At 45.8% G+C, this 15,104-nt stretch overlaps 1 protein-coding gene across 3 annotated transcripts in view; it reads left to right on the top strand.

The window, feature by feature from the left end:
- The window catches only part of dhx40 (DEAH (Asp-Glu-Ala-His) box polypeptide 40), a 30,581-nt gene extending 20,504 nt beyond the window's left edge, over positions 1-10,077 (top strand). For 2 of the 3 annotated variants that reach the window (XM_052035792.1, XM_052035795.1), the window contains 5 exons: positions 1,180-1,288; positions 1,422-1,516; positions 2,694-2,763; positions 3,367-3,595; positions 8,585-9,844. In XM_052035792.1, the coding sequence (XP_051891752.1) occupies positions 1,180-1,288; positions 1,422-1,516; positions 2,694-2,763; positions 3,367-3,595; positions 8,585-8,709 (628 nt within the window). In that variant the 3' untranslated portion in view covers positions 8,710-9,844. The other variant, XM_052035794.1, reaches the window with a different exon arrangement.
- The last annotated feature ends 5,027 nt before the right edge of the window (positions 10,078-15,104 follow it).

Genomic DNA, 15,104 nt, shown 5'->3' with positions numbered 1-15,104 from the left:
GGAGCCTGTTCTGAACTGTGTTGCGTTCTTGGAGGTAAAAGACTTTCCGAGGCAGAATAAAAAGACAACCTGCATTTGTAAAGCAGATTTCACAACCAAACGATGCCCGAGAATGAAGTAGTTTTGTTACTGGTATAAAGACTGACAGTCAATGCAGAGGCTTCAGTTTAATGTCTCATGTGAAAGATAAAATGGTGCAGCTGGGCAGAGCCACTGCCTCACAGCACCGGAGACCTGGGTTCATTTCTGACTTCACCTGCCATCTGAGTGGAGTTTGTTCGTTCTTCCTGTGGCCTGATAGAAGTACAAAAAAAAAATCAGAGGCATAGATTGGTTAGATAGAGTCTTTTTCCCAGGGTGGAAATGTCGAATACTAGAAGGAATAGGTTTAAAGTGAATGGGGGAAAGTTTAAAGGAGACGTCCGAGGTAAATTTTTCTATGTAGAGGGCGGTAGGTGCCTGGAATGAGCTGCTGGGGAGCTGGTAGAAGCAGATACAACAGCAACGTTTAACGGGCGTTTAGACAGGCACACACACGGACGGGAGATGATGGGACGTAGACCATGTGCAGGCAGATGGGGTTAGTTTAATTTGGCGTCGTGGTCGGTGCAGACGTGGTGGGCCGAAGGGCCTGTTCCTGCGCTGTACTGTGGTACGTTTGTGTGTGACTGCGTGGGTTTCCCCTGGGTGCTCCGGTTTCCTCCCACATCCCAAAGACACACGGATTGGTAGGTTAATTAGTCACTGTAAATTGCCCCTAGTCTGTAGGTGAGAGGTGGAATCTGGGGGGAGTTGATGAGTCCAAGGTAAAGAAAATTAAAATAGGATTAATGTAAATGGGTGGCTGCTGGTCAGCATAGTCTCGATGGGCTGAAGGGCCTGTTTCTGTGTTGTGTCTCTATGACTATAGCAGCTACTCAGTCCCGCATTGGTAATGGCTGATTAAGTTATGAGCTTGTGTCTCTGGAGTGGGTGATGTGTGACTCCCTGAATCGCCTCTGTGTTCAGCGTCTGGGATCACAGACGAGAACAATTGGGCAGAATTGCCTTCAAACACTTGATGAAGTGGGTGACCTGTTTTGCCGCCGTTCCCCTGTGGGAGTTGGGAGCCGTTCTTTCGCTTCTGTTGTCGCCTGGCACGGTGCACCTGGTCGCTCACGTGTGTCTGTTCACCCTCAGTGACTCGCCGTCTTCCTGGTGCCGAAAGTACTGGCTCCACTGGCGAGCAATGAAGACTGCGTTCAGCGTGGAGACCCAACTCCAGGAGATACTCAGGAAAATGAAACAGGTCCGAGTGCCCGAGTCTCCGTTCTTTGAATTTCTATTTGAAAATGTCTTCTCCTCAACTTTTCCCACTGCGTCTCTTGCTCTTCTCTCTCCTTCGGACACAACTCAAGGCTGATCTCTGTTGTTGTTTGCAGAGAAAGGACTTTCCCTCAGAGACGTACAGTGGCTCCAAGGCTGAGCTGCTGAGGAAATGTTTATGTGCTGGGTATTTCTCCAATGTAGCCAGAAGGTAAATAGTTTCTCCTCGCACTCTGAGATCCCTGTGTCTTGCCTGGTGAATTTTTTTTTATGTTCTCTGATTTTATTTCTATTAAAAAGGGATATGCCGCCTGTATCACTTCTGCATTTTGTGCAGTTGGTGTCAACGTCACTTATCTGAGCTTGAGTCTGGTAGTTCAGGTGCTGGGAGGGGAGGTGGGGGGGGGTGGGGGGGGGGATCCCCCTCACTAGCAATGGCCTGTCCGAATCCTGGTGCTAAATTTCTATCACGTTTTGATGCTTTTTTCAATGTCCCACTCTCCCCATGTTGACCACTAACTAGCAGGTAATCCTGCTATAACACATTTCCATAATGTGAACCCGATATATCGTGACTGATAAATTATTTGTATTATGCAGGCAAATTGGTTATAACACGATTTCGATCAGGAACTAGCCTGGCAATAATTAGACATCATTGATGAATGATAGAAAGATAGGGGGCTATGTGGGAGGGAAGGGTTATATCGATCTTAGAGCAGGATAAAATGTCGGCACAACATTGTGGGCCGAAGGGCCTGTACTGTGCTGTAGTGTTCTATGTTATTGTCTCTTAAGTACACGGGCTGCAAGTTTCACCGCGGGAGGCCACTTAAGAGTTTCTTTGGAAATTGACAAGCAATTGCTTCCACTGATGCTTGTTTAACCAAACTCTGTTAAATAATGTAACACGCAGCCTTTAGTTGCAGCTATTAAAAACACCTTTATTTTTGAAAATCCTGTGGGGGGGAGAAATAACTTTGTTACTGAGAGTCTGAAACTCTCAAGCCCTTAACCCCCTTTTCCCCATTGACACGATTGTCTTGATAACTGTATTTTTTATATAATGCGAGGTTTCCAAGGAATGCAACTATCAGGTTATAGCAGAACTGCCTGTATTTGCCTCCAGTGAGCTCAGGACATGTTTGATCTCAGCAGCCAAGGATCTGAACCTTCGCGCAGAAACAGAATTGAACGACCTCATCACTCAGTAACACCTTGACTTGTGTTGCTACAGGGATTAATTTGTCAGCAGAGCCATTTGGTTGTGTAGAAAAATCTGGCATCTGTTTACAGTATGGGAGCTGACTCGTCTCCCCGTGCCTGAATCTTTCTCATTGATGGATCTTGTACAGTCTCTTAAAGTAATATGACCTATTTCTTTGCAGGTCTGTCGGTAAATCCTTTCACACGATGGATGGTCATGGATCACTTGTCCACATCCACCCTTCCTCTGTCGTATGTAGCTCCTTACAGTGTTTATTTGTAAACTTTATTTGTCCTTGCATGTTTTCCAGCAGGTTGCGTATGGGTGGTTGATATTCGCAGCTGAAACCTGAGCCTGTTCCACTGGGGAGTAACCAGAGACAGAAGCTCATTGGTTATTACACCTCTTTGGCTCAGGTGATGCTCACACTGTCCTGGCTGACATCCCCTCGGCCGTGCCTTCACCCACTGAATGATCAGGCAGCATGACAACAAATTGCATTGTGACATAGTAAAATGTTCTACGGTGATTCTGGAACATTCTCAAATCAAACACAAAGAACAGCCCCCGGTCAAAGAGCTGGGTTTTAAGGGGAGTCTCATTGGTGGGGAGATCGGGCAGAGCACTAAAGGCACAGCTGCCAATGACGGAGCAAAGGAATTGGGGAATTATTTGAAATCAAACTGGAGGGTGTCAGGTTTCTCAGTGTTGACATACCGGAGGAGTTTAGAGATGGGTAGGGTCCATTTCTAGGGCAATAGTAGATTACCCCTGAGGATGTTACATAATACAAAGGCGAGAAGCAGAAAATGAAGAATTTCTGAGAAAACCTCACCCTGGTATTTTGTTGGCAGCTGTTTGAACAAGAGAGCCAGCTTGATTGGATTATCTTTCATGATGTTATGGTCACATCCAAGATTTACATGCGGACTCTGTGCCCGATTCGTTATGAGTGGGTGAAGGATCTGCTGCCCAAGTTGCATGAAATTGATGTGTACCAGCTGAGCAGCGTGGCGAGGGATGAGGAGGCCAAGGACGTGGCCCAACAACGGCAGAACAAACACCAGGACGAAAGAGCATCAGGTGAGTGTTTGTCCCCTCCTCATCCTGTCCTCTCTTGGGGACGGTGACCTTTGCTGAGTTCTGATTTCTTGTATCATCACCATCAATGCAGAGCCTGTTCAACATCTCTGTGCCTTTGGTGACGTATCTCGGATTGTGGGCGCTACTGGCAGGGCCAGCGTTTGTCGCCATGGTTACCCTCGAGAAGTTGGCAGTGAGTCACCTTCTGGAACTGCTGCTGGCCATGTGACAAAGGTGCTCCCACGGTGGTATTTGTGAAAGAGTTCCAGGATTTTCACCAAAGTTCACATTGGAGTACTGCATACAGTTCTGGTCGCCCTGCTATAGGAAGGAGGTCATTAAACTGGAATGGGTACAAAAAAGATTTACGAGGATATTACCGCAACTGGAGGGTTTGAGTTATGAGGAGAGACTGGATAGACTGGGATTTTTTTTCCCTGGAGCGTAGGAGGCTGAGGGGTGACCTTATAAAGGGTTAAAAAATCATAAAGGGCATAGATAAGGTGAATAGCCACAATCTTTTCCCCAGAGCAGGGGAGTCCAAAGCTAGAGGGCATAGGTTGAAAATGTGAGGGGAAAATTTAAAAGGTTAATTGGTTGGTTGGTTTATTATTGTCACTTGTACCGAGGTACAGTGAAAAGCTTGTCTTACAAACCGATCCTACAGGTCGATTCATTACACAGTGCAATTACATTGAGTCAGTACAGAGTGCATTGATGTAGTATAGGTTAAAAACAATAACAGTACAGAGTAAGGTGTCACAGCTGCAGAGAAAGTGCAGTGCACTAAGGTGCAAGGTCACAACAAGGTAGATCGTGAGGTCAGAGTCCATCTCATTGTACGAGGGAACCGTTCAATAGTCTTATCACAGTGGGGTAGAAGCTGTCCTTAAGTCTGGTGGTACGTGCCCTCAGGCTTCTGTATCTTCTACCTGATGGAAGAGGAGAGAAGGGAGGATGTCCCAGGTGGGTGGGGTCTTTGATTATGCTGGCTGCTTCACCAAGGCAGCGAGAGGTAAAGACAGAGTCCAAGGAGGGGAGGCTGGTGTCCGTGATGTGCTGGGCTGTGTCCGCAACTCTCTGCAGCTTCTTGCGGTCCTGGGCAGAGCAGCTGCCGTACCAAGCCGTGATACATCCAGATAGGATGCCTTCTATGGTGCATCGGTAAAAGTTGGTGAGAGTCAAAGGGGACAAACCAAATTTCTTTAGCCTCCTGAGGAAGTTGAGGCGCTGGTGAGGGGCAACTTTTTCCACATAAAGGGTGATGAGTATATAGACAATAGACAATAGGAGCAGAAGTAGACCATTCGGCCCTTCGAGTCTGCACCGCCATTTTGAGATCATGGCTGATCCTCGTACCTGTTCCTGCCTTGTCCCCATATCCCTTGATTCCCCTATCTATAAGAAACCTATTTAGCTCCTTCTTGAAAGTGCCCAGAGAATTGGCCTCCTCTGCCCTCTGAGGCAGTGCATTCCACAAATTCACAACCCTCTGGGAGAAGAAGTTTTTCCTCACCTCTGTCCTAAATGGCCTAGCCCTTATTCTTAAATCATGCCCCCTGGTCCTGGACTTCCCCAACATCTGGAACATATTTCCTGTCTCTATCTTGTCCAATCCCTTAATAATCCTGTATGTTTCAATCAGATCCCCTCTCAATCTTCTCAATTCCAGCATGTACAATCCCAGTCTCTCCAACCTCTCAGCATAAGACAGTCCCGACATCCCCGGAATTAACCTCGTAAACCTACGCTGCACGCCCTCTATAGCCAGGATATCCTTCCTTAACCCTGGAGACCAAAACTGTACGCGATACTCCAGGAATGATCTCACCAGGGCCCTGTACAAATGCAAAAGAATCTCTTTGCTTATGTACTCAATTCCTCTTGTAATACAGGCCAACATTCCATTAGCCTTCATCACTGCCTGCTGCACTTGCTCATTCACTTTCAGTGACTGATGAACAAGGACTCCTAGATCCCTTTGTATTTCCCCCTTACCTAACCCCACACCATTCAGATAATAATCCGCCCTCCTGTTCCTGCTCCCAAAGTGGATAACCTCACACTTATCCACATTAAACTTCATCTGCCAAGTATCTGCCCACTTACCCAACCTATCCAAATCACCTTGAATTCTCCTAACTTCCTCTTCACATGTCGCACTGCCACCCAACTTTGTATCATCAGCAAACTTGCTAATGTTATTCACAATGCTTTCATCTAAATCATCAACATAGATCGTAAACAGCTGCAGTCCCAGCACCGAGCCCTGTGGCACCCCACTAGTCACGGCCTGCCATTCTGAGAAACATCCATTCACCCCTACCCTTTGTTTCCTATCCGCCAACCAGTTTTCTATCCATGTTAATACCCGCCCCCCAATTCCATGAGCCCTAATTTTACCCACCAATCTCCTGTGCGGCACTTTATCAAATGCTTTCTGAAAGTCGAGGTATACAACATCCACTGAATCTCCCTCGTCTATTTTCCTGGTTACATCCTCAAAAAACTCCAGATTAGTCAAGCATGATTTGCCCTTGGTAAATCCGTGTTGACTCGACCCAATCCTATCAGTGCTATCCAAATATGCCGCTACTTCATCCTTAATAATGGACTCTAGCACCTTCCCCACCACAGATGTTAGGCTAACTGGACGATAGTTCCCCGTTTTCTCCCTCCCTCCTTTCTTAAAAAGTGGGATAACATTAGCCATTCTCCAATCCTCAGGAACCGACCCCGAATCTAAGGAACATCGGAAAATGATCACCAATGCATCCACAATTTCTAGAGCCACTTCCTTTAGTACCCTGGGATGCAGACCATCTGGACCTGGGGATTTGTCAGTCTTCAGCCCCATTAGTCTACCCATCACCATTTCTTTCCTAATGTCAATCCACTTCAGTTCCTCTGTCACCCTCTGCCTTTTGTCCATCCTTACCTCTGGGAGATTTCTTACGTCTTCCCCCGTGAAGACAGATCCAAAGTACTTATTAAATTCGACTGCCATATCCCTGTTTCCTGTAATAATTTCACCCAATTCGGTCTTCAAGGGGCCAACATTGTTCCTAACTAACTTCTTTCCCTTCACATACCTAAAAAAGCTTTTGCTATCCTCCTTGATATTCCTGGCTAGCTTGCCTTCGTACCTCATTTTTTCTTCCCAAATTACCTTTTTAGTTAAATTCTGCTGCACTTTAAAAATTTCCCAATCTTCTATCTTCCCACTCAGCTTGGCTCAGCCATACTTCTTCCTTTTTAACACAATGCTATCTCTGATTTCCTTTGTCAGCCACGGTGGCCCCTTTCCCCTCTTTGAGTCTTTCCTTCTCTGGGGAATAAACTGATCCTGCACCTTGTGCATTATTCCCAAGAATACCTGCCATTGTTGTTCCACTGACAATTCTGCTAGGATGCCGCCCAGTCAACTTGCCAGCCTAGGAACGAGCTGCCAGCGGAAGTGGTGGAGGTGGGTACAATTAGGACATTTGGACGGGCATGTGGATAGGAAAGGTTTCGAGGGATATGGGCCAAACGCTGGCAAATGGGTCTCGCTCATTTAGGCAACTTGGTCAGCATGGACAAGTTTGGGGAAAGGGCCTGTTTTCCATGCTGTATAACTCTATGACTTTAAACACTGGCCAACCTTTCCCCAAGTCCAAATGGTGTGTGACTAGATGGTGCCTGTCATACTCCTAGGCAGTCAGCCAGCTTTTCCTTCATTCATTCACACGATGCGGCAGCTGCTGGGAATGCCAGCATTTATTGCCTATCCCTAATTGTCCTTGAACTGAGGAACCAGTCAAGGGTCAACCAACTAAACTAGTAAAGAGCAGTGTGCTGAGCAATCTGTTTTTGGTGACGTTAGTGAAGAAGCAATGCTGGTCAGCGCACACACAGAACTCTCCTGCTTTTTCAACGGTGCCACAGGTTCTAAAATCCTCCTGAGCCTCACACCAGGCCTTCAGTTTAACTTCTGCAGCATTACTCTCGGGGCTACACTAAAGCCTCAGTCCCAGTGACACTGTGCAGTGAGACCTGAGCCCATGACCTCTGAGTCAGCAGAGAGCTCCATCACTGAGTGGTTTCTGTTCTATGGTGCACAGTAAGGTACCCTGAGCATTTTCTGCGACTCAAGATAAAACTGCTCAAAGCTCACTTTGTGACTGAGCCCTTTGATGTAATTATTGCTTCAAACTGTTTTTAATCCAAATAATTATTAGTATTTTATTAGCACTATTTTTTCTGCCTCGAAGGTGTTTATATAGTGTTTGGTTTCATGTGCACTCCCTATGGCTCATACTTTGTAATGATTCCTTAATGGTTTAAATGTCTATATATGCCCACACACAGACACACGCAGCAGTTGAGAGCAGGAATGGTGGTTCATTCCCGCTCATCTCTTGCCCACAGCCCTTCCAGCCGCCACTGCTTCCATCCTCCTCCCTTGCACAGAGCTGCGGAGGAAAACCAGAACATTGAGATTCGACCCTTCTGACAAGATAAGATAGAAGATAAGATTTCTGTATTAGTCATGTGTACATCGAAACACACGGTGAAATGCATCTTTTTGCGTAGAGTGTTCTGGGGGCAGCCCGCAAGTGTCGCCACGCTTCCGGCGCCAATGTAGCGTGCCCGCAACTTCCTAACCCGTACGTCTTTGGAATGTGGGAGGAAACCGGAGCACCCGGAGGAAACCCACGCAGACACGGGGAGAACGTACAAACTCCTTACAGACAGCGGCCAGAATTGAACCCGGGGTCGCTGGTGCTGTAAAGCATTACGCTAACCGCTACACTACCGTCCTAACCTCTGCACCCATCAGCACACAGTGTCTGAAAGCTTTGGTGTTGATGTTGTATGACAGGTACTGACCTTGTATGGTTTGCAAATGTCAGAGCCGAAGGAGTTACTTCCCGTTTGGGCACACTGCTGTTTTTCAGATTTAAATGGAGGTATTTGACCTGTCCTTTCCCTTCCCCCCTCTTGCAGAGCAAACTCTGGAAGAAGCCCTGAGGAAGCTGGAAAAGAGGAACGATGAGAAGTCCATATCCGATGCTCGGGCTCGATACCTTCAGCGCAAGCTGGACAAATCGCAGAACTGGACGGGGCAGTGAAGGTGCAGCAGAGCTGTCAGGAAGGGTTGACGCCGCACAGGGAGCCCAGTCCCAGTGCCAGACCGGAAGATGAATAGTGTTCGGGTCCATAGCCATTCTCAGCTTCAGCATCTCAGGGCCAAAAGGCAGATCTCTTGAACCATTGTGCACATGGAGTTGAGAACAAATGCAAACCTCATGTGGTGGGGTTAGAGAGTGGAGGAATAATCGGACACTGACACAGGGTGTCTGTGCATGGGTCCAATTACTCCCCCCAGGTACTCATGCTCCCTCTTAGGTACCTGCGTTCACGTTCATAATGGGCCTTCACACTGTAGTTGCACTGTCTGTCCATGTGTTGGGAGGGAGCATGACTGGGCTATTTAGGCAAATGCTGACAGACCACACACAACGTTGTAACCTTTTTAGTGAGAATAAAATATGAACTGTCTCCTAAATCGTTTTCCTCAGGCGAAAACCATCTTAAAGCTCAAGAACCATCAATTAGTGCAGACTATCTGATGTTGTTACCTAAAGGTCCCATTGTTACAGTTCATGAAATGCTGCCCTGTTACCATCTGAACACTGAACGGGTTGCTGGGTTTGAACAGGTCAGAGTCGACTGTGCAGAGATATTTCGCGTGTCAGTTATCTGTACCGTTGGCTTCATAGGTGATTGGAATTGTGCTTCTCCTGGTGCACTGCCGCAGCGGACTGCAGGGGAGAGGGAGGACTGATGAAATGCGGAGCCATTTCAGGCTGGTGGTGTATGAATAGAATCCTTTATGTCACTTTGGTCTGATTTATTATATGTTTTTTTATAAATTATGAAAATAAGAAAGAAATTGCTTTAAAATATCTTTTGTAATGTTTTATTTTCAATAAAATGTGATTCAACCCTTAATCTGCACTCAGGAAAACAACAGTTTAAATTATTGGATTTCTAAATTTGGAATTATCCCTTTCATCCCTGAAGCAAGCAGTCATGGCGCCGCTGAGGATAATTGAAAAGTTTCAATGTGTGATTTTTAAATGTTTTATTATAAAATTCCTTGTACATTTCTCAGTTGCCTTGTGCCTTGTATTTAATTCATTTGCAACGTAGCATCCAAACTAATTTACTTGAATAAAAAAAAAACCCGATCTTTTTATTTCTTCCTGCTTCCTGTTCCAGGCCTCATCGCCGATTTGAAGGACGCGGGTTCTGTGCCACAGCTGCATAAAAGATCCGTCCTCGATCTATAAAGCCTGACCTTGACTGGGAATTCTATCAGTAAGACCCAGCTCTGCTCTGCCAACATTCACATTCATGAACTTTCGACGAAGTTCTATAAATCGATACAAGTCTCCCTCCCCCCAGTGAAATCAGGACTCCCTGATTTGTTTAGTATTCGCCCTCAAAGTGTGGGTAGAGGGGAAATGAACAACTGTATATTTTGATCTAAATAAAAAAAACTTAATGGTAACGCTGCCAATTGCGAAGCTTTTAGGGCCCATTATTTGGAATTCCTCAATGACCTCCACTCTCGGTCCTGATGCAGGGTTTCGAGCCGAAACCCTGACAGTTCCTTTCCCGCCACAGATGCTGCTCGACCCACTGAGCTCCTCCAGCGAATTGTCTGTTGCTGCGGCTTCCAGGATCTGCGGGCTCTTGTGTCCTTCTAAACCACCACCTCTCTCTCTTTTCATTAAAAATGACCGCTGTCACTTTGGTCTATGTGCTGCAGCTCAGTGAGTGGTATAGTTGGAAGGCGATGGGTCTAAGTTTCACTCAGAGATTTGAGCACAAGATTCTGGGCCAATACTCACTGTATCGTGGCAATGCTGCACTGTCCTTTGGAAAGATGTTAAACTGAGACCAGTGGGTGTAGAAAAAAAATGTTCCATGGCATTGTGTTGACAAGGAGCAAGGGAATTCTCAGTGACTGGGGCAATGTCACTAATAAATGGTCGACATGATTATCATACGTGGTTGCATGATCGAGTTTCCTCTAGGCAAATTATCTACTGTGCTTCATGCATAATGACAGTGACTACACTGAAAGTAATTACTAGGCTCGAAAGTACTTTGGGTATTGTTGCTATAAACAAAGGTACATGTTTATGTGGCTTGGTGTAAAATCTTGTCTGGTCATATGTGAAATACCTCGGAATGTTTCCTTACCTTAAGAGTGTACCCACCATCGAGGACATCTTCAGGAGGTGGTGCCTCAAGGACCTCCATCACTAAGGACCCTCGCCATCCAGGACATGCCCTCTCCTCATTACTACCATCGGGGAGGAGGTACAGGAGCCTGAAGGCCCACACTGAACGATTCAGGAATAGCTTCTTCCCCTCTGCCATCTGATTCCTGAACGGTCCGTGAACACTGCCTCATTATCCCTTTCTTTGCACTATTTATTTACTCTATAATTTATAGTAATTTTATGTCTTTGCTCCGTACCGCTGCCGCAAAAGAACAAATTTCACGTCATATAAAACAGTGATAACCTGATTCTGATTATTAACTACAAGTTATGCTCCTGCCATTTTACTGGGCTCCCTAATGCTGCAAGATTCACTCAGACCGGACCTGGCTTGCTCGAGACAGGTATCGACTGGAAGTTGAAGTAATTTTACACACAACAATTAGGATTATGGGAAGATATCTCAATTGTCTAGCTCTTCTGGAGGTGATTACTGGGGACTTTGTGTAGGCCATTTACTTGCCCTTTCACTTTTTGCATTCATTCAAGGGGTGTGGGCTTCATGGGCTGAACCAGCATTTAATCGCCCATCCCTAGTTGCCCGTGAGAAGGTGGTGGTGAGCTGCCGGGTTCAAGATATACCCACACTACTGTCAGGAGAGAGTTCCAGGATTTCGGGGAAGGAATGGCGTGTGGCTTGGAGGGCAACTTCCAGGCAGTGGTATTCACATACTTCTGCTGCCCATCCTTCTAGCTTGTAGAAGTGGGGTTCAGTAGGTGCTGTCTAAGGAGGTTTCACTTGGAGGTTGGGCCACTTCTATACAGAAAGTATTTCCATTGAAGAAATGCGCAGGTACACTGCCTACAAACATAAGGTGACATATTACACAGTTACATTTGTGCTTCTGTCATACGTTGAGCAATTCAGTTTGTAAGTTATGTCCTCTCCCAGCCTTGCCGCAGGCTCAGCTAATGAGGTAGATGACTAAAGGTCGATGCTATAGTTCTTTCATACACACACTTTTAGATTTGTGTTAGTACAAGGTAAATCTGTAGTTTACAAGTATTTAATATTTAATTGATGTATTTTTTAAAGCATAACATACTTCCAGCTAAGTATCTTTGTGATCACAAGGATGTGTGTAAATAAGTTTTATTTTCAATGCTTTTTGATTTACACTGCAATGGTTCAAAGTAACTACACACAACCGAGGGAGCCTGTGTGTATCTGGTGCAGGCAGGCTTGTACTAACCTTTGGAACTGCTCCCCCTCAGAAAGAAACCAAAAGAGACAAAAATCAATCCACACCGAGTCTGGTCGAATTGCTGCTTTACAGTGGCGATCTTACAAAAAAAAAACTTGGTTCTTTCCTTCGGAGCATTGACTGAATGTGACCTTTGCTGGACTTCTGGCCACTGACTATGATTGCTAGTGGCTCTTGCAATCCAACAATAAAGCCCTGTGAAATAAAAGCAGAACACTCAGCTGGTCGGCTGCCACCTGTGCAAAGACGATGAAAGGTCACTAGCTGAAATGAAATGTAAACTTGACTTATTTCTCCTCTGATCCTGAGGGTTTCCAACAATCTTTTTACTTTAGGTTTCAACTGCACATGACATTATAGGGAAGTTAGCACAATGGTTAAGTTACTGGACCAATATCTAGTGCTAATTAATTTAAAATCATAATTAAGTTTGGAATAAAAAGCTACTGTTGATCATGTTTGCGATGAAACAAATGGATTGAGGTTAAAAATCAGCCTGGTTTGATTAAATCCTTCAAGGAGGGTACTTGGCCGTCTTTATCTGGTCTGGTGTACATGTGACTCCTGACCTTCCAATACAGCTGACTTTCAATGCTTTAGCAGGCTATTAAGTTTGGGGCAATCAGAGATGGACAATCAATGCCAACAGTGTGAGTAAATAATAGTTTTCCTTTCATAAAACTCCATTTCTGAGGATAGTTGTATGGATGTTAGTACTTCCAGAGAGTAAGTCACAGGACGCTATCCAAATGCACCTAATGTACAAGCATATTTTCAAGCAATGGTGAGTTCAATGTGCTGTAACAGTAATGGTAGCCCTAACAGAGTTCTCCCATCCTTCCACTGCATAGAGAATCCAATTGTTAGCCCTCAGTTAAGATTTACTAACTCAGGACTTTCCCTGTGTGTCACACAGAAGCAGATGGAGTGTGGTATTAACCCACTAAGCTGGGACAACAGATCAGTGTACCGACGTCATGCCCATGGAAGGATTGGCTGCTGGAACACGTTTGTGATGTTTCTCTGGCAGTCCGATGGAGCAAAGCTGATAATCTGATAGTGGGGCGAAAATTGTCATCTGCGTTTGTGCTCGGGATTGATAGAGGATCAAGTTGATTGCCAACTCCCTTGCTGAATCAGGTGGATTGGATGGGATCAAGTAAATAATGTCTAAATGCAATTGTAAAATATATTGATCCACACCTTACAACTCACCCTTTTTGCTTCCATCTGGGCACTTCCCCGAAGTATTAAGTGCAGCGAGTAAGTTCAGGGCAAGTCTCTGTCGTTTGAAAAATCATAGATGAGAGGGCATGTACAAATAACCGGGAGATCTCTCTCCCCTGCCATTCGTACCTCTGGTCTGGTCTAATACGGCCCTACAGTCCACTGCGAACTCTGCCTTAGTTCAACCCTGTTGTTTTATTCATCTGCCACTTCGTTCACTTCACCCATTCCCACCTGTGCCTTCATCGATGTATGTGCCAAACTCTGGAATTCATTATTTACATCTCCCTACATCTAATTGGTGTGGGAGACTGGTCAGGTACTGCATGAAAATCAAACCTGCACAGAGCAATAATGAAGGGTAACAACAATCAGTGGCAGATTTATTATCACTGACTTAAATGATATGAAATTTGTTGTTTTGCGGCAGCAGTACAGTGCAAAGACGTAACACTACCATAAATTACAAACAATAAATAGTGCAAAAAGGAATAACGAGGTAGTGTCCACGGACCGTTCAGAAATCAGACGGCGGAGGGGAAGAAGCTGTTTCTGAATCGTTGAGTGTGGGTCTTCAGGCTGCTGTACCTCCTCCCCGATGGTAGTAACGAGAAGAGGGCATGTCCCGGATGGTGAGGGTCCCTAGTGATGGATGATGCCTTCTTGAGGCACTGCCTTTTGGAGATGTCCTCAATGGTGGGGAGGGTTGTACCTGTGTCAGAGCTGGCTGAGTCTACAACCCTCTGCAGCCTCTTGTGATCCTGTGCATTGGAGCCTCCGTACCAGGCTGTGATGCAACCAGTCAGAATGCTCTCCGCTGTACATCTGTAGAAATTTGTAAGAGTCTTTGGTGACAGACTGAATCTGCCCTACTCTCCTGGAAGTAGTTACTTGGCATCATTTGGATCAAGCTTCTGGTCACCTGTCATTGATGCTTCAAGCTTTGCCTCATTACCAAACACCCATGAAACCTCTCAAGACATTGAGTTAGTTCTAAGTGATTAAAAGAGCCAATTAAATCCAAGTTGTTGTTTTCAGCTTTGAATGGAAGTGGCTGAGAAATTAAATATGGTTACAGGTGAAAGTGTGACTGATGGTTAGCAGGACACAGATTACCATGAAAAGCAGACCAATTTAAGATATTTCTTACACAACATTTGGGAGGGGAGGAGTGGGGTTGAGATACAGAGGCAGGTGGATGATGGTTCGAATCAGGCAAAGAGAGAGGTAGATGGAGCAAGGCGTTTTTTTCTCTGCCTCCATCTATCATCCACATAGAGGCATGCATCTCCCGACACCACCCTTCCCCTCCCCTCCCCTCCCCAAGTAGACCTGCCTGTCATCCTTCAGCCCTCCTCAGTCCACCAATCACCTTAGGCTCCTCTCATTACTCCCCCCCCCCCCCCCCACCTTCCTCTTTATACTGGCTGTCTACCCTCTCAGTTCTGATGCAGAGTTTCGACCTGAAATGTCGACGAGTCCCCCCCCCCCCCCAACCCCGCCACACACTCCACAGACGCTGCTCGACCCGCTGAGTACCTTCAGCAGATTATTTGTTGCTCCAGATTCCAGCATCTACGGTCCCTTATCTATTGCACGGTGGAGGTGTCACCTTTCAGATGGATCTTAAAATACGGCCTTGCCTTTCCTGTCGGTCGTGTAAACGATCCAATAATCACTCTCCGAAGAGCAGGGCAGATAGCCCCAAGTGTCCTGCTCCTGAACAATATTTACCCT

The sequence above is a fragment of the Pristis pectinata genome, chromosome 21 (genome assembly GCF_009764475.1).
Source record: "Pristis pectinata isolate sPriPec2 chromosome 21, sPriPec2.1.pri, whole genome shotgun sequence".
NCBI classification, from domain to species: domain Eukaryota; kingdom Metazoa; phylum Chordata; class Chondrichthyes; order Rhinopristiformes; family Pristidae; genus Pristis; species Pristis pectinata.
Note: the sequence above shows the minus strand (reverse complement) of the source record. Positions and strands in the feature narration are given on the sequence as shown.